This window comes from Diplotaxodon limnothrissa, linkage group LG11, assembly GCF_057381915.1.
Source record: "Diplotaxodon limnothrissa isolate DT_005_m linkage group LG11, D_limnothrissa_male_GT1.1, whole genome shotgun sequence".
NCBI lineage: Eukaryota > Metazoa > Chordata > Actinopteri > Cichliformes > Cichlidae > Diplotaxodon > Diplotaxodon limnothrissa.
Window position 1 is genome coordinate 24,449,879 of NC_140606.1, and position 21,848 is coordinate 24,471,726.

Here is a 21,848-nt window from a genome sequence, read left to right on the forward strand (position 1 = left end):
CAAAAAACACATAATTGTAGCAGATGCACGTCAATGAATATTTAAAAAGCCGACAACGCAACCTGGGGTACATACGTAACCAGTCTGACCCGTCATTTTTTTTCTGGAATCTGTGTGCAAAATTAGAATAAAAAAGCTAAAGCAAAACACCTACATATATTTAAAAATGTAAAGGAGTATATTTAAAAACATCATAAAAAAACTGAAAAAAAGTTTATAGTTGATATGTTGATAAGGAAGTATTTCTAAAATCCTGGTTGCAGACCAGTGGATATTGTGTTATGATTGTTTTGACAAATACAGATAAAATCTTAAAAAATAAAAAACTTCAGAGAACAAAACTCTGAAATCAGAGCGTGTTGTAAGAAGCCTGCTATTTACATGTAACACTCGTAACTGTCTGTTATTCACTTTGTTTTATGGTTTCTCCAGCTGGATTTCTTCCTCTTCTTCCTTAATGTTGCCCACATCCTGGTACGGGCCCTGTGCTTGGGAGCGTTCAATCTGATCGTATGTTGCACAACAGTCATCCAGATTTAGCCCCTGGTTTTTGAGAAAATGCAAAAAGGAAATCATGCAAAGGCTATTATCAGTGAAAGATATACACATCAACAACAACTAGAAATGGTGTTCATTTCTTAGCTCCTGCTTTCCTGCTTTGCCTTGTGTAATGGAAAGAGATTGAGAATATGTAATGTTGACCTGATATATATTTTCCTCTTCTTTCTTTGCTTTCTTTTTCTCCAGTTCATTAAGCTTCTTTGACTGTAGGGCAAACCAAAAGTAATAAATCAGTCAAATGTTGCAAATTCCCATTGTTGACGGAGAAGGAAGAAAAACAAATCCATGCCAGAGTCGCACAGCTCTGCCATTACTTTTAAATGCATGAATAATAAAGTAAAAGTAATGCTCTTTTGGGAAAATGCTTGAAATTAAGCATAGCTTCAACAGTAGTGCTGCTGATCATTGTATAATAATGCAACGACCTTGAACAGAAGAATGGCAGAAGGCAGCATCACACACAGTAACAGTAAGAATCCCTCAGCTATCAGGATCTTGTTTTTGGTGGTTTCTCTCAGGTTTATGGTCTTCTCCATTGGCTCTAGGAATGCAGAAAGGGTTCAGAGGTCAAACAAACAAATTAGCAGTTGCACGTATTGGTTTTTAAACACGAGTTATCTTTTTCTGCTTTAAGTGTGAACACGTGAATGCTGCGTATTTGTTAGCCTGCACATGAAAACGCAGGCTAACAAAATAATTACTCAAAAGCCTTACTGGGAGATTTATTATGACACTGATAGTTTTGTTATATAACGGTTAAATTTAGCATAAGGATCACAGTTAAACATACAATTGGTGGTACTGTTAAGTCACGTTAACAATGCAGGTTATCGCACACATAATCCCTCAGATTGGCAGTTTTATGTTTCCTCATCTACCATCTGGTTTTAATGAGATTAGTGTGTGAAGTGGCCTTTCAGTGTGACTAATGCCTTTGCACATTGACTGAAATTTAATTCTAAATTTGGTGCTATTTAAAGTGAATGAATGGTGCAGCATACTGCAATGCAACAATCCTGAAGATGTAAAGATTAAATAAATTGAATATATGTGGATGCTGCCACTTTCACAGCTTTTGGGCAGATTAACAATAACAGGATTTATGGTTTATGAAGTAGTGACACCCCGCCCCAACAACAACACATGCACACACACACACTCACTGTAGACACGCAGGTAGGTTCCATGTGTGTAATATGTGTTGCCACTATCATTCAGCAGACAATGGTAAAATCCAAGGTTCTCCAGCTTTACTTCAGGGAAGTTCAGTTGGGCACAATATATTTTTTCAGATTTGGAATCTTTCTGTGATTCAGCTGTTTTATCTAACAACATCTGCTGAGTTTTGTTATAATAGTGGATCCAGTGGACATTCACTCTCCCCGACGGTGATTTATAGCAGCATTCCAGTGAAGCATTTTCAGAGACTGGCACACTCAGTGAGGGTCTGTCTGGTTCTAAAATCAGCTCACCCCAAGCAAAACCCACTGTTGAAGAAAGCGCATGTTAAGACAGGTTATGTTGTAGGATTTGTTATTGAGGTCTCCGATTATTTAATGATGACTGCATATAATTTCACAACCCATATTCAAAACTGACAAAGTATTAAAATATGCTTTAAAAATGCCAAATGATCTATAATTGTATAGCATAAGTAACCAGAACGACTGAAGCAAAAATGTCATCATGATAGCACAGCCATCTGTTTTGACAGGAAATGTGGTTCACTGAAGCAGAACTCAAAAGAGTTAAACAAAAATGAATACATAAGTACATATATACTGAACCGATATGTAGAAATATGACACGCTGAAATAATTAATCTTTCAAAAACATAACTGATATTACTGAAATATATAATAAATGGATGATGTCAATGATTACTTCTAAATAAAACAAGTTCAAATACTTGAATGTACGGTATTAAAAATATAATCTGACTCACCCACCAAGCTGGAGAGGACAAATATTACAACCATCCCCATTTTTGTAAGCCAAAATTCAATCTAGGAATAAAAAAGGATAAAATTCTGATTAAAAAAAAAAAATTCTACACACAGCTCTGCTTCAGTCTTCTCTTCTGCAAGATCACACTGGTGTCTTGTTTTTCAGTGGCAGGATTTATGCTTGAATAAATTTCCACCAGCCCACATTTGCTTAAGTGCTGCATCCAAATGCTTAAAAAAATAGAACTTTGTTTAAAAAAAAAAGAAAAAAAAAGTCTGTTAAACATGCAAATAGCAACTAAATGCTGCTCTTGACTGAAAATTGCAAATATAAAAAGTGGAAATGGAACAGTTGATAGAGGGACAATGTATTGCATTTCTTCTTCTTTCTGAAAGCATTAACTCAGGAGACAAACTGTTCGAGCTTTGAAGTAAAAGTCTTACTTTTAAACAGTTCGGAGCCTTGGTCAGTCGTTTTTCTTTTCAGTGTCTTGTGTTTCCACTGGGTGAGACCATTTCAGTTTGGAGCCATGCTGTTGTTCCTCCCACTCATCACCACTCTGATTAACATTTAAATCCCTAACATTTAAACATCTACATTACCTGCTAATGATATGAATACATATCATCTCCAGTGAGCACAGGACCCACTAGAGGACATCAATGTTCCGGCCACCCTCTGAAGTCTGCTGAAGGTCATTTTGTAGTTTTCCAGCTGTTCCTCCTTGCACAAAGGAGCAGGTACCTTTTCTGCTCTCTTAAAGTAACTGCCTGTCTCTTGGAACCTTTATGCTCTTAAGACCATTACTGGAAGACACTGGAAGCTTTCTGGCAATGGCAAATATTGCTGTACTTTCCTGGAGGAGTTGGAATACCTGTGCAACCTGTTTAAGGTCCCAGTGTTGCCAAATTCTAGTAGTGACACTGCTTGTTATAGCACCTACTGGAGGGGAATAGTTGGAAGAGGTCATGTCTAGGGTGTGTTTTATTTTTTTGCAGACCTCACAGTCCTTTGTAGTCTGTTCTTGTCCTGTTTGATGGCTGATCCAAACCTTCCAGTGATATAGCTGGATTGTTACAGAGTGCACCCATCAAAACTAAAAGAATGTCAAATTTAGATTAATCAGACAAAACAAACACTTTGTCTCAAATGAGGTCAGACCCATAGGTGGAGAGTTTCTGGATCTTGTTTACCTTTCTTGTTTTATAGCGGAGCTTTGTTTAATTGGTGCATGCAGTGTCATGAACTGTGTTCCTGAACTAATGCAGTGCCTTTCACTACAGAAATCTATTGTTTCAAACAGCTTTGCCTTAATATCCATTTAATATTTTTCAGCCTTGTTCCCTGTCTATTAAAAAAACCCTGTAAATTCTTTGCAATTCAACATTTAGAAAGAGATAGCTACTTGCATATAAAGCCATTATCTTTACCTTTTAAATACCTTTCTGGGCACAATTATTTAACTGAATATTGCAGATTAATATTATCAGCTTTGAGATTTGACACATCATTTTTTCAATTAAATATTTAGAATTTAAAGGACTGGGATTTACATGGAATCCTGATATTCTATAATTCATGTGTTTTAAAATATGCACTGTATATTTCAAAACAAATGGAGTGAAGCCCAACTATGGTTGAACCCTAAACAATTGTCATGATGTTCTCCCAACTGTAAATAAGAAAACAGAAAAAAATTTCCCCAGTTTATTGGAAAAAAAAAAAAAAAAAAAGAATTAAAAAATAGAACGTACCACAAATTTGTTTAGGTATACATCATTAAAGAGCATCTTACACAATAAAAATCAAACCCAAATACACAGTATAGTTCTTGCATATACAATGTTTATAGATAAGGTGGCAAACACCAGTATGGCAAGGAGCAATGTCTATTTTGTTTTTTTAAATATACTGGGCACTGGTCGGCTGAGTTGGTAGAGGGCTTACATCCTCACTATGAGATAGAGATGGACACAAAAATAGTGCGATGAAGCCCAAGTTAAATCTACATATAGAAACAACCCTCAAACCTTAAACCACCAAAATCTGAATCCTGTCATGATTTTTCTCTGCTTACTAGTCATGTTTCTCATTGAGGTACACAGCAGTGATTGTGTTCAACTAAAGAGTCTTTTATGACGCAAACAACTTGATCGTTAGAACAAGGCACCACTCTATAAATAAAGTTTTCTATACATTTTGTATATGGAATACATGAGGAAAAGCATTTAAAGGGGAGAGCGCGAGAAGTGCCTGTAGTAGTCGTTGAGCCAGTGGAGACTGAAGGAATCAGCTGATGCTGGTGGTAGCTGGACTCCAAATGTCTACCACTGACATTTTTTTTGACACTGACATTTTTCTTAAAAAGCACTGTGGGTAGCCTGAGGTATAGTACCCACAGTACAGAGCTGGTTGGCACTGAATATTTTTTTTTCAATTGATTCACAATCATCAAAATGCAAAGACAAGTTACAGGCAAGTCCTGCCTCTCTCACCACTGTGGAAAATGCATAGTAAAAAATTACAAAAGCCTCTGTGGAAAATACTCCCTCCCCAACCTACTTAAGTGACTCAATACACAAAATGTAGGATAAAACTGTGCAGTAGAAACAAGTGATTACGCAATTAAAAGGTGTGAGTGTGTTATGAAGAAGAGTGTGTAGCTAAAAAAAAAAAAAGAGCTTAAGACACAGAGGGGAGCTATTATTTTTTTGTCTTTGTCTTTTTTTGCCTTCAAACTACATTTATATACACTTCCAAAGAACAATACGTGGAGAGAGATGCTAGAATCATATATAGTTTTTGAAGCCTATGAACACTTAAGTGATCAAAATGAGCAAACCCGGTGAGGTTCAGTAGGTTCAAAGGTGGCATTTGTTGTTGTGGCAACAACAACAATAAGAATGGATGTCAGGAAGTGCTCCTGACGTGCTTCTGTAGGAATGAGTCTACAGTTTTCCTTCCTCCAGACCTTCAGCATTTCCTTTGTGTCCTCATCTGGCTACAGTATTGCTGCTGTGTCAGTATCAGCCCCATATGTTCAGCTTAGTACCAGGGGCATGTTCGGTGCGTCTCTTAATCCTCTATAGCGCAACTTTTTCATTCAATTTTAAACTTCCCAGTCCTATAGATTGTTCATGTCTTATGACTAATCCCAAATAATCTAACGTTTTTCATCTTGGTATTTTCTTTACATTAACTTTAAAAAAAGAAAGAAGTGTTTTTATTATTCAATGTGCTTTTAAAATCCCTTCGTGTTTGGGGTGAAGAAAAGCGGCTGCTGATTCCAGACTGCATTACTGAGCCACCATTCCCGCATCAACATTTTGTGACACACTACTACACAGATGATGCACGTCACTAATAAAGCTGTTGTACAAATGAGGATCTAGCGGTTTGCTGTTACTTCTTTGGTCCTGTGTGCACAGCCCCAGTTACGCCACAGATCAGAAATTATATTACCATAGTCAACGCTCAATAAAATATCACCTTAGCTCAAATTTGCAATATACTAAATCAATCTGATCTCATAATACGTCTGAAAAGTATAACCCCAACTAAAGTGTTTTGGACGAGCATTTGGGAACCCTCTCTAAAGGTAAGTTGAAACTTCTGAAATGATATGAGCATAGTAATACTGAGCGCTATATATATTTATTTATTTAATATAGGGGCGCAAATCCCAATCTCCTACTTTCTACTCTCTCATGACCATCAAGTTAAAGGTTTCTAAAAAGCAACCCCCTTGAAACCAGTTCCCAGTTCTTTCACTTTTCTATTCCACTCTGATCTGCTTCACACACGCCAGCTTCGTTTTTGTCTGTCCTGTCCGACAGTTGCACATCACTTTTTGTTTCTGGCCTGGCATTGTATCAGCTTCACTCAGGTGAAGAAGCTCACTGACACACAAGGACTCAAGGGAATAAATAAAAGCGGTACATACAAACAAATCTCCACTATTAACAGCAAGATTACTTATACTGCCACTATTTATAAATGATTTTTATGTGACCTAATTACAGTAAGAATCATCTGAAGAAATATATCCTTAATTAAAAAAATTGTAACGCACATACACACACACTTTCTTGCATGCATCGTTTCAATAATGAGGGGTGCCTTAATAACCATACAGAATACAGAGCTAAAAGTAACAAATTTAGCAATAACTGTGTGCGTTCATCTTGTTTTGATTAAAAGTGCATCTCTGTTTTACTTTGGCATAGACTAGAAATAACACTATATATCAGTAGTAGTATTTCAATAGACCTAATGCTATATTGGCCATTTAAGGCTCTCTCTGTTACTGTACATTAGAATTTGGCATTACTGTAAATTATTTTCCATCATGCATGTTTCTGGTTTGCGTATGTGTGTTACAGCAGACTCAAATCACTATATTTTCTTAGGCAGCAACTCACTAACAGCAAAATATTGCTTCATTTCCTTTGGCACCTCTCACTAACAGCATCCTCAAACCCCAATTTAGGATTGTTTTTTTCTTTTTTGTATAGCCCTCTATCCAGCATGCACGCGCACATACACATGTTCCATTACTGAACCACTGCACTGTGCACAAAGCCCTTCCCTAAATGGCCAATTGGTAAAAGGAGAAAAAAGAAAATAAAACTTCTGATTGGCTGCAAACAGCTGACATACACACCCACACACACGCAAGAGGGGAAGAAAAAGAAATGTATCGATGGTCCGGTCATAGACGTGTGATGGTATAGGAATTTCCAGGAAAGCCTCTGAAAGTCACTCAGTCCAAACCAGAACCAGTCAAAACCTGCACAGAAAACAAAACAAACAAAAAAACAAACATTTTTTTAAATATAAATCCTGTTTTGTTTTTGTTTTTTTAAATCTAGTATTTTTGTAGACTCATTTTGATTCTTCAGACTTTACAGTCACAAAAATGCAAATGCAGCTTGAGAAGAGCTCATAAAAATGCAGCTGCTGTCATCAGTCACCTTCAAATGTTGCCATTAGCTCACGGCCAATAGTTGCAACTACCAGCAGTAAGTGGTTTTTGTTTTTGCCTTGGGCTTCACCTCTCAGGCCATGTACAAGCTGCCCCAACCTGTTTATGGATTTTTCTTGAGATATACACAGCTTAACTATAACACTGCACATATTTTTCAGGGTGAAATAAAAAGCTGTCCAAAAGCTAAACCTGATTCTTTTAACCTTGTCCATTCATGAGTGGAAATGGCTCTATACCATTAATCATAATGACAATTCAATACTTAACATGACTATCTAGTTTAGTGTTCTCACCTAATGGCCAGCAGGAGGCATTAAGGTGGGTCACTAGAAGCTGCCCCCCTCCAGTGAGAACTTGGAAAGGGCCTCCTGCAGCTTGTGGTGTTCCTCTTCTACAGTCTGCAACACACAAAATCAATATAACCTTAGGAACTGAGAACACACAAACACACACACACAATTCAACCTTCTCCTCTTAACATCCTCTCTTCGTCTCCCTCACTGCTTCTCTGACACATCCCATTGCAAGTGCTGGACATAATAGCCATTTTTAGAGAAGTCCAATTTCACAAGGCAATTTTCAGCAAAGCAATAACAGCAGCAGTTAAATGGTTTTCTATTCTCTGGTTTCTCTTTTGTGCCATTTGGCCCCATTTGTCCATAGCTCACTCCTTACTCAAGTTATCCCCACTGAAATCTTGATGCCCAGCTTTGAGTCTCTTTCTAGTCAGTTCCAATCTTTTGTTAGAGCTGACATTTCTATCTGCCCCTGTCATACGTCCTGCTCCCTGCTTACAGTTTTCTCTCAATATTCCCCTCCATCTCCCCCTCTGTTCACCTGTAGTCTCTTTAGTTGTTCCTCCAGGCTGCGTAGCCTCCTGCACACTTCCTCCTTCCTCTCCTGGGACAGCACCAGGGGCGCGCTGATGCTCTCATCGTCTCCTTTTGGGTTTTGACCTTCTTTGTCTGTACTCGTGGGGTTCGTCTCCTCAGCTACTTCGTTCGTGGTCTGACTTTCATCTGTGGATAGAAATATTTAGTTTGAAAGTGTCAAGAGTCAGCAGTCTTTAAATAATAATAAATTCTGGCCATTAATAATTAGCACTGCAAAAATCCTTTGACATTGTAAGTTCCTTGTAATACTGCATTAAATAGAATAGTACACACATACACGAAATCCTGCTTTAACGCGAGGGGATTTGCAATCCTGCTTTTAAAATGGATATACTGATATCAAATTGTGATATTAGAAATACTTTAATACTTTTGATTAATGTGTAGAATCATGTGTAAAGTCGCTAATTAAAAAAAACAAATAAATCAGGTAACACTGGGGTTTTGAGGGTGAAAAATAAGGACAAGAAACTACATGCCAGAGGTTTCAACATTAAATGCTTAATAACAATTCATCAAGAGGAGATAGGAAGCAGCTAGCCTTGCTGCATCCGCTAATGTTAACAACTCTGGAAAGTCACTGCTTAAGAAAAAAAATATTCTGGGAAGTTGTACAGATAAAACTACCAAGACTAAGCTAAGATGGCTCTATTTAGCTTACAGATATGAGTGGTATTAAGCTTCTCTTCATCTATCGCTATGAAACTATTCCTTTAAAAAAATAAGAAAAAAGAAAAGAAAAAAGAAAGACAAAAAAATAGGCCAAACCTGTTAACTGATGCTGTTCCACATCTTGCCCAGGGCCTTTTGATTGCCCTACTTCATGTTCTTCATCAGGTTGTGAGTCCTCTGATAGACTGATGCTGCCGACCAGGAGCCTTTTCAGGGACATGACTAACAGAGGAGACAGATTCATTGGCTTTATTAGGATAGGTAAGCTACTTTGAAAGAAAGTAAAGCCAAAAATATAGTAATTTATAGTTCATGAATATAAGTACAAGGAAGACCCCTATTCACCTTCATCTAATGCACTGTTAGCCACTTTCTCCTGATCATTTTTGGTGTGGCCTATCAAGTCAAACCCTTTGTCAGACAGGAAATCAATCAGCCTGTGCCTGGGATCGGTCGACTTTTTATCTTTCAAGTTGTCCTTATCTTGATCTACAGACAGAGATAAGTCTTAAATTTTGCTTATGTCTTTATGAGTGTGTAACAATGGCAAATTTGTAGGTGTGCAGTCACAACGGTCTCACCACTGCTGCTTTTCAAAGCTCCATTCTCAATCGGGCTCATAGGGGGATTCAGACTAAAAGAAAGGAGGAAAAAAAAGTAAAAACAAGGAAATTAGATTTTTTGATAAATAAACTTTGGCAATATATGAATATCTCTCACTTTTTCCAACACACACACACACACACACACACACACACACACACACACACACACACACACACACGTTCAGCCATCTTAGTGAGGACCTTCACTGACATAATGGTTTCCCTAGCCCCTTACCCTAACCATTAAAAATGAATGCCTAACCCTGACCCTAAACCTAACCATAACCTAATTGTAACCCTGACTCTAAAACCGCATTTTGAGGCTCAAAAAGGCCTTCAAATTTGTGCGGACCGGTGCGTGTGTCCTCACAAGTGACTGTTGGTTCTCACAAGTATTCACCTCCTACATCGTTCCCTCGCTCACCTGGAGACCGCTGGAAGCACTGTGAGAATCATGTTCTTTGATTTCTCCAGTGCCTTCAACACCATTCTTCCCTCGGTTCTAAAGGACAAGCTGGTGAACTCTGGAGTGGACCATCACCTCACTACCTGGATCCTGGACTACCTCACCGACCGACCACAGTATGTGAGGACTCAGGGCTGTGTGTCGGACAGGGTCGTCTGCAGTACGGGGGCCCCACAGGGAACGGTTCTGGCTCCGTTCCTCTTCACCATCTACACTGCAGACTTCTCCCACAATTCCACCCAGTGCTTCCTGCAGAAGTTCTCTGATGACTCTGCAATAGTCGGCCTCATCACTGATGGGGACGACAAGGAGTACAGAGGTCTGACCCAAGACTTTGTGGACTGGTGCCAGCTGAACTACCTCCAGATCAACGCCAGTAAAACCAAGGAACTGGTGGTAGACTTCCGCAGGCACAAGCATTCTCCACTGCAACCACTGAACATCCAGGGTATGGACATTGAGGCTGTGGACAGCTACAGGTACCTTGGTGTTCATCTGAACAATAGACTGGACTGGACTCATAACTCAGACGCCCTCTACAGGAAAGGGCAGAGCAGGCTGTACCTGCTGCGGAGACTCAGGTCGTTTGGAGTGGAGGGCCCACTCCTGAAGAAATTCTATGACTCTGTTGTGGCTTCTGCTATCTTTTATGGTGTGGTCTGCTGGGGCGGCAGCATCTCTGCTGGGGACAGGAAGAGACTGAACAGGGTGATCCGAAGGGCCAGCTCTGTTCTAGGATGCCCTCTGGACCCAGTGGAGGTGGTGAGTGACAGGAGAACGGCGGCTAAGCTGTCATCCCTGATGGACAACATCTCCCACCCCATGCAGCAGACTGTGACAGCACTGAGCAGCTCCTTCAGTGGGAGACTGCGGCACCCACGGTGTGGGACGGAGAGATTTCGCAGGTCTTTCCTCCCCACTGCTGTCAGACTCCATAATAAAGACTTTAACTGATCAAGCACACACATCCACACATGTGCAATAATACTAAGTGCAATAATCCTTTCTGTCATCGTTGTATTTTTACTCAGTTGTATATAGTATTTGTATTTGTATTCTATTTTTATCTTATTGTATATTTATTTGATTTTATTCTACTGTATATAGTATTTTATTTTATTCTATTCTGTACAGTTGTGTACTGTATTTATTCTTATTGTATTCTAATTTTTGCCTCATAACTTTTGCACTGTCCACTTCCTGCTGTGACAAAACAAATTTCCCACGTGTGGGACTAATAAAGGTTATCTTATCTTATCTTATAGTAGAATGCACATTTCAGTCTTCACAAAGATAGTTAGACAGGAACACACACACACACACACACACACACACACCTGATGGGACTGAAGGGAGGTCCTACAACTCCAACTCCAGGAGCCACCGTCAACTTCTTGGTTGTGCTGCCACTCTTCTTCAGGTCATCCACTGCTTTCTTTATCACTTGAGTCCAACTAAAAATATGGAAATACGGGGGGAAAATTATCCTGCGCTTTGAAATCAAAAGGAAACATGATTTATGAATACAATTCTCTTTGGTATTTACATTTTTACTTCTCCAACAGACTGAGCCACTAGTTCATAAATCTGAGCGCCGCTTTCCCAGGTAAATATCACGTAGAAAGCCTTTCGATCTGACACAACAGGAGAAAACAGCAATTCAAAGACTTATCTTACGATTAGAGTGACTTGCAAACTACTGTACTGTGGTGCACTGCTAACCTGTGGCCACATCACGGAGAAAGACTGAGTCCAGCTTAATAATTGGGCTCAGCATCAGCTTGCCGTCCTGTGCAGCGATGTTACTCTTACTGTGGCATTTGACGACCATCTTGTCATCCTGCTTCTGGAGGAGCACCAGTAAGTCCGCAAGCAACACACATTGCACCTCTGAAGGACAGGGAACAGAAAGAGTGGGACCTTCTTGCTGCGAGGCAACAGGCCAACCATTATGCTGCCTATTTGATTCTCATTAACTTGCCAAATTTCGGTAATTCAACTGAAATAATGCTAAAGGGGAAGTAAATAAATCACTATGTCAGTCTGTTTCTTTGGGGTTTTTTTTGCCGATTTTGATGTTCATAAAAGAGAAGTGAAAGACATAAAATCTGTATGACGTTCTACAAAATATTTTCTTCCTTTTAAAAATCTTTTTTAGTTTAAGTGTGAAAAGTATTACTTTGCAATATATTGAAATGTTTGACCTTGTTGCTGTGAAAGAAAGGCCTGTAATATAGCACATATTTACCAACGGCCTTTTCTTTGGTGACTTTCCATATCAGTGGGCCTTCATAAAGCATCTTCTTCTGAGTCAAGTCAATGTTCTAGTACAGACAGGAGGAGAATAACATGAATATGTTTCAACAAAATCTTGGAGGAAAAAAAAAGGAATATTGCAACACTGTGTGCAAAAGACAAGTTTAGTTGAAAGAAACCCACCCTATATTCACTATAGAGCTCATTACTGGGTTTTAGTCCTGATGTGTCTAATTTGCGCTGGTATTCCCTCAGAGTCTGGAAGCAGAGAGAATGATTGTGAGTCAGACTGTGGTCTGTTTGATAACATAGCACAGAAAAAGATGTACTCTTATAAGCAGTGAGCTAAAGAAGTCTCAAAATTCATTTACAAAACTTCAATTGGTGCCAAGTTACCACGCAGCTGTTGGCTGAGTGGTGAATTGAGCATTTCTTACCAACAGGTTTTCCATCACTTTGACTTCCTCATTGACGTGGTTGAGGATCTTTCTGCAACACTCTGCACTCTTCTCAATTGCTGCCTTCTCCGTTAGATCCTCTGCAGTTAGAGAGAAATACAGAGATGAGAAAAATATGTCTTTAACAGCAAAGCCCAGACAAAAGCCATAAATCAAGAGTGTAACAAAACACTAACAAAAAACAAACAAACAAAACAAAAAAAAAAAAAACCCACACCAAAACTTTCCATTGGTCCTCCTCGTGGTACCAACTTTCTGGTCACAGAGTCAAAGTACTCAAGAAGTGTTATGTTATAGTTCATACATCAACACCTGCAGAAGGGGGATATACTTTGAAGCAAGAGATGACAGCTATCATAAGGGCAATTAGTAACTTTCTTTGTTAACTCTGGCTTTCTTCCTTAGCTTTTGGGGATACTCTACGATACTCTTGGGGGCACCCAATCAGGGTGCTGCCTATTTCAGTGAGTTGTTTTGATGGAGGCATTGAAGAATATAAAAGATTTACTGCAATAGAACTCTGTGCTGATCCTTCAAACGAAGGAAGACAGGAATCCTGCTGAAACCTCTTTAGGCTGTAAATTCTCAAGATATGTTTATTTTACTTTAATGTCCCTTAAAGAACATCACAGTTCTATGCATTTTTAATTCTCTGTGTCACAGATTTAACAAGTTGCTGTAAATACTCTTGAGTTGTGCATTCAGAGATGCTCTTTTGCATATCTTGATCGTAAAATGATTATTTTGGCTACTTTTCTATCAGCTTACAGCAGTCTGGCCGTTCTCCAATGACCTCTGGGTGTTAGGGCTGTGCGATATGACCAAAATCTCATATCCCGATATAGGAATTCTATCGTCCCGATAATGATATAAATTACAAAAATGTAAACTGTAAATTCTGTGAATCTCGGGCAGCTCGACTTGCGGGAAGTGTTTCCAGCTGCGCGTCATGTAGCTGGAGTCGAGTGTTTTAACAGATGCATGAAACGATACATTTTTAGTCATAAGTTGTAACGACTGCCGTTTCCTTTGTGAGTATTTAATACACAGCGTGCTGCGGGGAAAAGCCTGTTCTAACATTTGAGTCTAAGGTTTATTTTTTAGCACCTGGCGGCTCTTTTTTATTTCTCATCCGTAAATAATCTGGTCTTTCACGTGATTCGGTTTATTTTGAAAAGTCTCAACAGGATCTTGAGCTTTATTGTGAAAGGTTTATGTGAAACATGGTGTTACTGTTGTTGTTGCTAACCACAACGCATAAAAACAGGCGCTTGCCCGTCCGTAGTGTGGTTATATTAAATATAAGAGAAAGAGAGAACTTCAAGAAATTAATATAGCCACTACAGTGACCATCAAAACGATGAAAGAGAGGGATGATCTGATATCCTCGTGTTGGTGTTGTTCCCAGACCATCATTCTGATTGGTCACTTGCAATGTTGATCCTGGAACAACATTTTCATGATGGTCTGGGAACAACACCAACACGAGGATATCAGATCAACCGAAAAAATATTGCCGTAAACAGTTTATTTTGCGACACCACGAAACAAACGATAGCGTAAAATGAAACAATAGACGTTTTTACATCGTCATCCGATATATATCGTTATATCGAACAGCCCTATCTGGCGTCAACCAGGCATTTTTGCTTAGAGAACAACCACTCAATGAATATTTCTCTCTTTTTTGGACCAGTCTGTAAACCCAAGAGATGGCTGGGCAGGAAAATCACAGTAGAGCAGCAGTTTCTGAAATGCTCAGACAACCTCATCTGGCACCAAAAATCATGCCAGATTCAAAGTCATTTAAACCACCTTCCTTCACCATTCTCTTCCTTGGCTTGTTATGTATATAACAAACAGAGCATTATATAAAGCAAGTGAGAGAGAAAGAGATTCTGAGCAGGAGGGAAATTCTTATGGATCATGCACGTGCACGTTCATGTATACACCACAAACATCTATCATAATCATTGGTGATGGTGGTACTTCCGATTACATTTTCAAACCCAGATATACAGCATTATATAGCTGAGTAATATGATGATACACAGTGTAATAAAAATGCATTTGACTATCTTATATATCAGGAAAGAATAAATGTAAAAAGTAAGAATGTAAAGAAAGTAAGAATGCAATAAGTTTTACAATATCGATGCACATATACTGACACATGAAAGTGAGCAACAAACAGGCCAGGGACACATACAGACACACACCTGTGTTCTTTGCGATATTCTCCAGCAGCAGTGGGTACTTGGTCAGCCTCTGCATCTCTATGGGAATGATGTCCTTGAGCTGCAGCCTACGGCACTGGGGCTTACTCTCCGCCTCCTGAGACACACACACACACACACACACACACACACACACACACACACACACACACACAGTCAGACTAGAACACCTTTGTCACATTTTGCATTACTTTGCATCTGCAAAGTGCGTCCATGTATGTCTCTGTTCAATCTTGGGGGATATGTTTGTGTGTATGTGGTACCTGTATGAAAATGTTGAAGCGTGGATCTCGCTTCTGCCTGGTCTTGATCTGGTCCAGGGCCCATGACTGGTGGCTGCAGAACCTTGCTGTCAGTTTCTGGAACCACTCCCCCTCTGTACCACCAAACTGAAACACACGTGCACACACAAACATTACAATCAAAGTTTGTGTTGTGGCTAGTTGGAAAAAAAAAAATCATAATAATGAAGTGAGTCAAACTCGAGAAGTGCAGAAAAGGCCAAAATCCTTGTTGCATTTTTACAGTAATATTGTGTAAAATGAACTTGTTGGCACATACTGACTTTGTACAATATGCACAGAGAGAAAAGAGAAATATTGTATGATGAAATGAAGTGAAAGACTGTGACGACTCACTCTGTTGAGCACTGTGGTGCTGATGGATTTAACTATGAAGTTGTTATCCAAACGCTGTTTCTTAAGGCTCTCATAGAAGTTACCTGAAATTGAAAGTTAGAAAAAGACAACTGACTTATAAGTAGATAGTGAGCATATTCTCTTTCCTAACACTGTGTTGGCAATTCAGGCAGCACTATGCATTCGTCTTGTATCTACACTTGGTACTATTGGCCAGAACAAATTTAGCATCATGCTTTTTTAACGACAGTGCCCTCAATTGCAGGTAGTACATGCAGTTAGTGATTTCACTAATGAGTAAGGAAGAGTGTTATTTGCATAATGGCATATTCGTTGAAGGAAGGGTGCTATATTCAGCTGTCTGGCTGTGTTTACAAATGCTTCTTTGCAGCAGCCCTTACTGTGCATTTCAGTGATCTCATCAAGGTTGGGGAAGACGGCGGCCAGCTCAGTTGAGGTCAGAAGCTCCTCTCTCTCCAATGGTCTGACAAAGATCACCTGAAGGACACTCAGCATTCGCACATGTGCGTGCTCTGTTGTAAACAACTCTGAGAGGAAAGACAGTAGTAAAAGTATGAGTGATTAATAGGAAATTTAAATATAGTCTATACAACAAACTCCTCTATCGTCTCATCAACTGTTTGTCTCTCTCTAATTACCATTTATGACTTCTTGCATTTTGGTCTCCTTCTTGGTCAGTTTGGACAGAGCCTCAGGAGAGGCCAGCTCCCTCCAGTTGGGTGGATCAGACTCAAACTCCTGCAGCCGCGGATCCACCTCCTCCACCTGCGGGAAAGGGCTGGTGGGGGAGTGGCCAGGGTCTGGGGCAAAACTTAGTCCTTCTGGGCTGAAGAATGAATGTGGGGCGAGAGGGATTACTTCAGAACAAGAACTACAGCTTAGACGAAATGCGACCAGTCAGTTATCAAATTATGTGACTCTTTCTGGCAGCACAGCTGGAGGCTGTTGGCTGTGGAACAAAAGTAGTTGTGAAACAGCTGGTCTTTCTAAATGCATATCAGGGACATGTTAACATTAGATAATCTAGGTAGTAAATGTTCACTGAGAATAACACGATTTCAGTAGCTTGTGATAATTCACCAATAAATAACAGGCAATGGCTCAGATAAAACCGAGATTTTTTTGGCTTTAAAGTGATTCAAGAATAATTGAGATTAAATCTAAACTTTGAAAAACGCACCATTTCCTATTACTGTATAAAAATATAATCAAAGAAGAAACTGCAAAATTCTTTACATTCGAAAACAGCAAGTTAAGCTAATAAAAGGGCACTTAATGTTTATCAAACGGTCAATATTGACCGACCTCGTTCCCCTAAAGAACCTCGTTATCATTGTAAATGAGAGTGCTGTTTAAATGCTTCACTCCCCGATGCTCACAGCACAGGTCAACTATTAGAAAGCAGCCAATGTGTCAGGCAACTGTTAGTCAGTAACAGTGCCAGAGTGATCAATTTCAACAGGAGAAAACAGAAATGTGCCTTTTTAAATAATTTCCACTCATCCACACAATTAGCACTATTTTCCATGAATATTTAACAGATATTAACAGATATGCCTCCTAAGTGATCTTTACAGTGGTGAGCCAGGTGGCTTTAAGCCTTCAAAATTATTTTTTATTTTTAAAGTGCTTCCTGATTATTTCAGGACTGCAGCACTGTTCCTACTTCAACTTGACATCCTGTCTGTCCCTGCTGTGCACCTCACGAGGAAGAGAGGCATTAAGAGAAGGTTTGCCCATCTTACGGATGGAGGTGTTGGGGGGTGAGCGGGGCAGGTGTTGTTGTCGTGGAAGAGGGTGGCTGCAGGTCCACATCGCTACGGGAGCGAGACTGTTTGGCCCGAGAAGAGCCACGCCGCCGTGATGACTGTCGGTCCACTCGGGCACTTTCACTGCGTGCCACTTTCCTACTGAAGGGGTTGAAGTTGGGAAAGGATGTGGGAGGAAGGAGTCAGTTTGAGACAGAATAAAGAGAAATGACAGGTGGAAACAAAAGAAAGCAGCAGGAAGAAAAGAGGAAAATGTGTGGATTTTAAGAGGAAAAGGGAGGCCAGAGAATAAAAAGAAAAAACAGAAAACATAGTAGAAGGAAAAGACAGCAGATGTACGTAGCAGATGTACATATGAAGATAGGTAATTAGGATGATAAAGAGGATGAGATAAATCAATAGAGAATTTACACAAAAATATAAATCATATCAGCAAAAGGTAGAGAAAAAGAAAATGGATAACAAGCAAATATGCATGATATGACATGCATATGTTTAGATAGTAAAAGTATATTTCATACACTGCATTAAACTGCCAATCTACAAAAGGTATGTTAAACTAGCCAGGCATTGCTTGTACTTTGTGGACTATACTGTACAAGTTTCCAGTTTTGCAACTTTAAGCTATCTCAGCAGTTCTCCAGTTTCACACAACAAAAAATCCAGCTAATCTCAACAATCAGCTAATTCTTTCACAAGCAGGTTAAAAATGTTTCACCATGTTTATGTTACGTATCTGCAAAGCACTGTGAAGCTCAATGTGAGCATGTGCATGTGAGTGTTGTGTTCTGTGTTTGTGTGATATGCGATCAGTATAAGGCCTGAAGCATGTCCATGACTCTGTCAAGGCGCTGACACCCACCTTGTCTTCCGTCTGCAAAAACACGGGACACCACATTGTTACACACTCGCCTTTACACAACTATTGTAAGCCACAGTGACAACCATAACGTTCAAAAAGCACATCCCTCCATACTATCCTAAACTAATTTTAAAACCTCTGTCAGAATAGCATGCCAAAAATGATGCCAAAGCCCCTGGCACAACATTTAACACCACATACGGTGGAGACAAGCAGGACAAAGGACGGGCCCTGACCATGGCAACAGACAGAGACACCTTGAAAAGCACATAAAATAAAAAGCTCTAATGAACTAAAAACGCTGAACTAAATGTAGTGTCTATATTTGACTATTAATGTAATTACATAGTGTTAAGTTTTGTCTCAAGCCTGGCAGTAGAACAACTTGCCAATATTCAAATTCTTATAAAGCTTTTACTTTGGCTTAACAAGGCTAATGGCTGTGACTTAGAAAGAGTCAATATTGATGCAATGGCACTATTATGATCACAAATATGCAAGTATGGATAAATATGCCTTTTTATTGCCAACATGTACCTCAATCCCCCCCAAAAAAGATAGAATTGCACAGCGGATGTCTATATGCGACAAAACCTGCAATAAAGCTCTGCTGTAAACATCAACAAGAGATGCAAAGGACGCAGACACAAAAAACACAGAAGATATTTGAAAGAGCACACGTGCCATTATGGAGAAGAAAAAGGAGAGAGGGAATGAGGAAAGGAAAGGCAGAGTGCTGGAAGTAGAAGGCTGGATTTGGGTTCACCTGATCGGGGTCCATCTCAAGACTGAAGACTCTGTTAGCTAGCGAGCAATGGGCAGCATGACAAAAGCTAGCACACAGCAGGGACAGACTGCTGGGGGAGTTTTACCACGCTCGCCCCAGCCTCAGCAATTCAAACACATTTTGTTCCCCCACTTTACCCTGGTCATTCGTCTCCCATAAAGTCTAATTATAATCTGATTACAATCTCTAAATCTGTGAAATGCTTATAATCTCTTACTCATTACACTGCAGATATTATCTTACTCCCTAGACAATACTTGTTATTACTATCTCCGTCCTTCTCACCTTTCTTTCTCCACAGGCTCCTCAGGCGGGATGTCACTGGGTGAGATGGGCGAGATGGGCTCGATCAGCCCACCTGCAGGCCCAGAGGGCAAGTCATCTTGCAGAGTTGGAAGCTCTAAACGATTGCTTGGGACAGCTAGAAGAATTGAAAATTAAATTTAGCATTTTTCTGTTAAATAAAATTGACCTTCTGTTTTAAGCAAAAGAAATAATGGAAATCATTTTACAAGAACACATCAAATCACTCTGAAGGCTGGTATAATATAATAGTGATACAATTTTTATGTGCCCATAAAATGCCTGTGTGTTATATCTTGTGTACATTAGTACTGTCAGGGTGCGACTTTTAGGAGAATGTTAGAATTTAGCCCAAATCACAACATGTTTTCATTTTAGAAAAGAGTTTTAAACTGAAAACTATTTCTGGCCAGATAAATGTTTCACCATCATTTCAAATAATCTCCTGAAAAAGCATGTCATGACACCATGACAGCGGCAGTGCAATAAAATACTAAACAAGGACACCAAAACAACTGTGGTGTATCTCATTCATCAGTATCAATGAGCAACCTTACCGTCACTGTGTGCCTCTATGGTAGTCGTGCTGGTGGCGTTGTTGCTTGGGGAATCAACATCTACCGCAGGTTGCACAGGAGGGACTAGACTCTGCTTCTTGTTCAACGATATAGTGGGAACTCCAGAGTCATTCGGGGTGGTTTTAGCACCAGGACCTTTGCGATCGACTGACCCTCTATCCCTGTCTGCTTGAGAGGACGAAGAAAAAAAACCCAAACAAACAAAAAACCATGACCACAAAGAACCTCATTCACTTAACAACAAACAAACAAACAAAAAACAGCACACAGCAGATTTTGTAAGTCAGACAGACAGGACTTCTGCAGCTAACAAAAGGACTGGTTTGAAACAAAAAGTATATCAACAATGTTTTTTAGATTAATGCAAGTCTCTGCAAGACACAAAACAAATGGGGAATCCTGAGTTAAAGTGCAAAGTCATCAACTACGAGATTTGGATGGGTATGGGTTAGGGGGCCACACAAGTGATTTTAGCCAACAAGGTCTAAGAGTTGAGGAACAACCATTTAGATTAGAAAATATTTATGAAAACTTATGACATTTTCAGTGTTTAAAGACTCAGTGCTAGTATAATATTTGTAAAGAACCACTCCAATGCACAACATCAATTAAACAATGCTCCACCCACATGCTTTGCTGTACTGATTCAGGACATGCACACATGCTTGCGGGTTAATTAGTACCATTCTCAATCTACAAGTTAAAAAGCAGAAGGGGAGGATTCTGAACAGTGACTACCTTCATCCACTTTAATTTTGGACTCAACTGTAACTGGAAAGAAGGGTAGGACAAAATATTTTCATATCCACATTATTCATCAACATCACTTAGCAAATTTTAAAAGTCAGTATATTATATAGTTTAGTATATTAATTATAACACAGGAAAAATAAAAAAATTTATACACACCCATCCAGTTTGGTAAAACAGGAAACACTCTTGAGCTTTTGGCCTTTGGGATATCATCCTTACTCTTGGGCTGCAATATCACCAGGTAGGAAATTAAAAAATAAGGTAAAATTAAAATAAGATCAAAAGGCTGAAAAAATACAAATTCAACTACAAAATGGTTTAAGAAGAACACTGCAGGCCAATAATTGCCTTGCACTGTTCTGATTGTTGATGCATTTATTTAGCTTTCTAATAGGATACCAATGCTGTCAGTTTACCTTACCTTAGTCTTTCTAGTGAAGAAACCTCCTTTGGACTTCTTACTGTCAGCTGCCTTGTTTTTAACCCCGAGGTGTTTCATGTACAAGACCACAGCATTAAAGATGGTTTGGCTAGTGGAGAAACAAGAAACTTGTGTTAATAATAATAAATAGTTTTTAAACAAATGAACTTGCTTAAATTCCCAGAATATATATCTATATATATATATATTTTTTATATTTAAAGTCCCTACAGACGCATGTGTCCTCACATTAATGGCAGCAAAAATACCAGTGTGCTTATTCTATCTCCAAGTAATACAGTTGAGACACTTGGTTTTAAAAAAAAAAAAAAAAAAAAAAAAAAAAAAAAGGACGAACTTCATGAAAGACTAGAAGGAAAGAGGGAGTTGGAGAATTGCAGATGTCCAGAGGAGGAGCATGAGAGGAGGAGCTCAGAAGAGTGGGAAGGGAAAAAGAAGAGACACAAAGAGCTGAGGAGATATTAAATGAGCTAGGAAAGGGAGGAGACACTGGGGATGTGCATAGAACAAAAGTGCATCACATTACCAGACACTGCACAGTTTCTCAGAGTCTGCCGCCTGAGTACAAGGCGTACAATAAAGAATTTGAACTGAAGAGGACGAGGAGTCCTCA

General features: G+C 39.3%; 2 protein-coding genes across 8 annotated transcripts in view; both read right to left on the bottom strand.

Annotated features, from left to right (window-relative positions):
- Nucleotides 1-376: 376 nt before the first annotated feature.
- On the bottom strand, nucleotides 377-2,609 carry cd79a (CD79a molecule, immunoglobulin-associated alpha). The gene is made up of 5 exons (XM_085365414.1): nucleotides 2,507-2,609; nucleotides 1,725-2,048; nucleotides 987-1,102; nucleotides 703-765; nucleotides 377-543 (listed from the first exon to the last, which is right to left on the bottom strand). Exons 1-5 carry the CDS (start codon nucleotides 2,544-2,546, stop codon nucleotides 418-420), a joined length of 669 nt encoding a protein of 222 aa, XP_085221540.1. The 5' UTR covers nucleotides 2,547-2,609; the 3' UTR covers nucleotides 377-417.
- A 1,606-nt stretch (nucleotides 2,610-4,215) lies between these two features.
- Nucleotides 4,216-21,848, bottom strand: part of arhgef1 (Rho guanine nucleotide exchange factor (GEF) 1) — a 42,949-nt gene continuing 25,316 nt past the window's right edge. For 2 of the 7 annotated variants that reach the window (XM_085366416.1, XM_085366415.1), the window contains exons 9-30: nucleotides 21,215-21,323; nucleotides 20,950-21,019; nucleotides 20,779-20,811; nucleotides 20,020-20,208; nucleotides 19,445-19,580; nucleotides 16,380-16,567; nucleotides 16,122-16,268; nucleotides 15,721-15,803; nucleotides 15,346-15,471; nucleotides 15,065-15,179; nucleotides 12,825-12,925; nucleotides 12,571-12,645; nucleotides 12,380-12,455; nucleotides 11,854-12,021; nucleotides 11,678-11,765; nucleotides 11,469-11,585; nucleotides 9,642-9,694; nucleotides 9,406-9,549; nucleotides 9,157-9,282; nucleotides 8,333-8,514; nucleotides 7,789-7,893; nucleotides 4,216-7,297 (exon numbers count right to left, since the gene is read on the bottom strand). In XM_085366416.1, the coding sequence (XP_085222542.1) occupies nucleotides 7,822-7,893; nucleotides 8,333-8,514; nucleotides 9,157-9,282; nucleotides 9,406-9,549; nucleotides 9,642-9,694; nucleotides 11,469-11,585; nucleotides 11,678-11,765; nucleotides 11,854-12,021; nucleotides 12,380-12,455; nucleotides 12,571-12,645; nucleotides 12,825-12,925; nucleotides 15,065-15,179; nucleotides 15,346-15,471; nucleotides 15,721-15,803; nucleotides 16,122-16,268; nucleotides 16,380-16,567; nucleotides 19,445-19,580; nucleotides 20,020-20,208; nucleotides 20,779-20,811; nucleotides 20,950-21,019; nucleotides 21,215-21,323 (2,398 nt within the window). In that variant the 3' untranslated portion in view covers nucleotides 4,216-7,297; nucleotides 7,789-7,821. Of the gene's footprint in view, nucleotides 7,298-7,788; nucleotides 7,894-8,332; nucleotides 8,515-9,156; nucleotides 9,283-9,405; nucleotides 9,550-9,641; nucleotides 9,695-11,468; nucleotides 11,586-11,677; nucleotides 11,766-11,853; nucleotides 12,022-12,379; nucleotides 12,456-12,570; nucleotides 12,646-12,824; nucleotides 12,926-15,064; nucleotides 15,180-15,345; nucleotides 15,472-15,720; nucleotides 15,804-16,121; nucleotides 16,269-16,379; nucleotides 16,568-17,486; nucleotides 17,652-18,372; nucleotides 18,385-19,444; nucleotides 19,581-20,019; nucleotides 20,209-20,778; nucleotides 20,812-20,949; nucleotides 21,020-21,214; nucleotides 21,324-21,848 lie in introns of all 7 variants that reach the window. The other 5 variants (XM_085366421.1, XM_085366419.1, XM_085366418.1 and 2 more) reach the window with 5 other exon arrangements.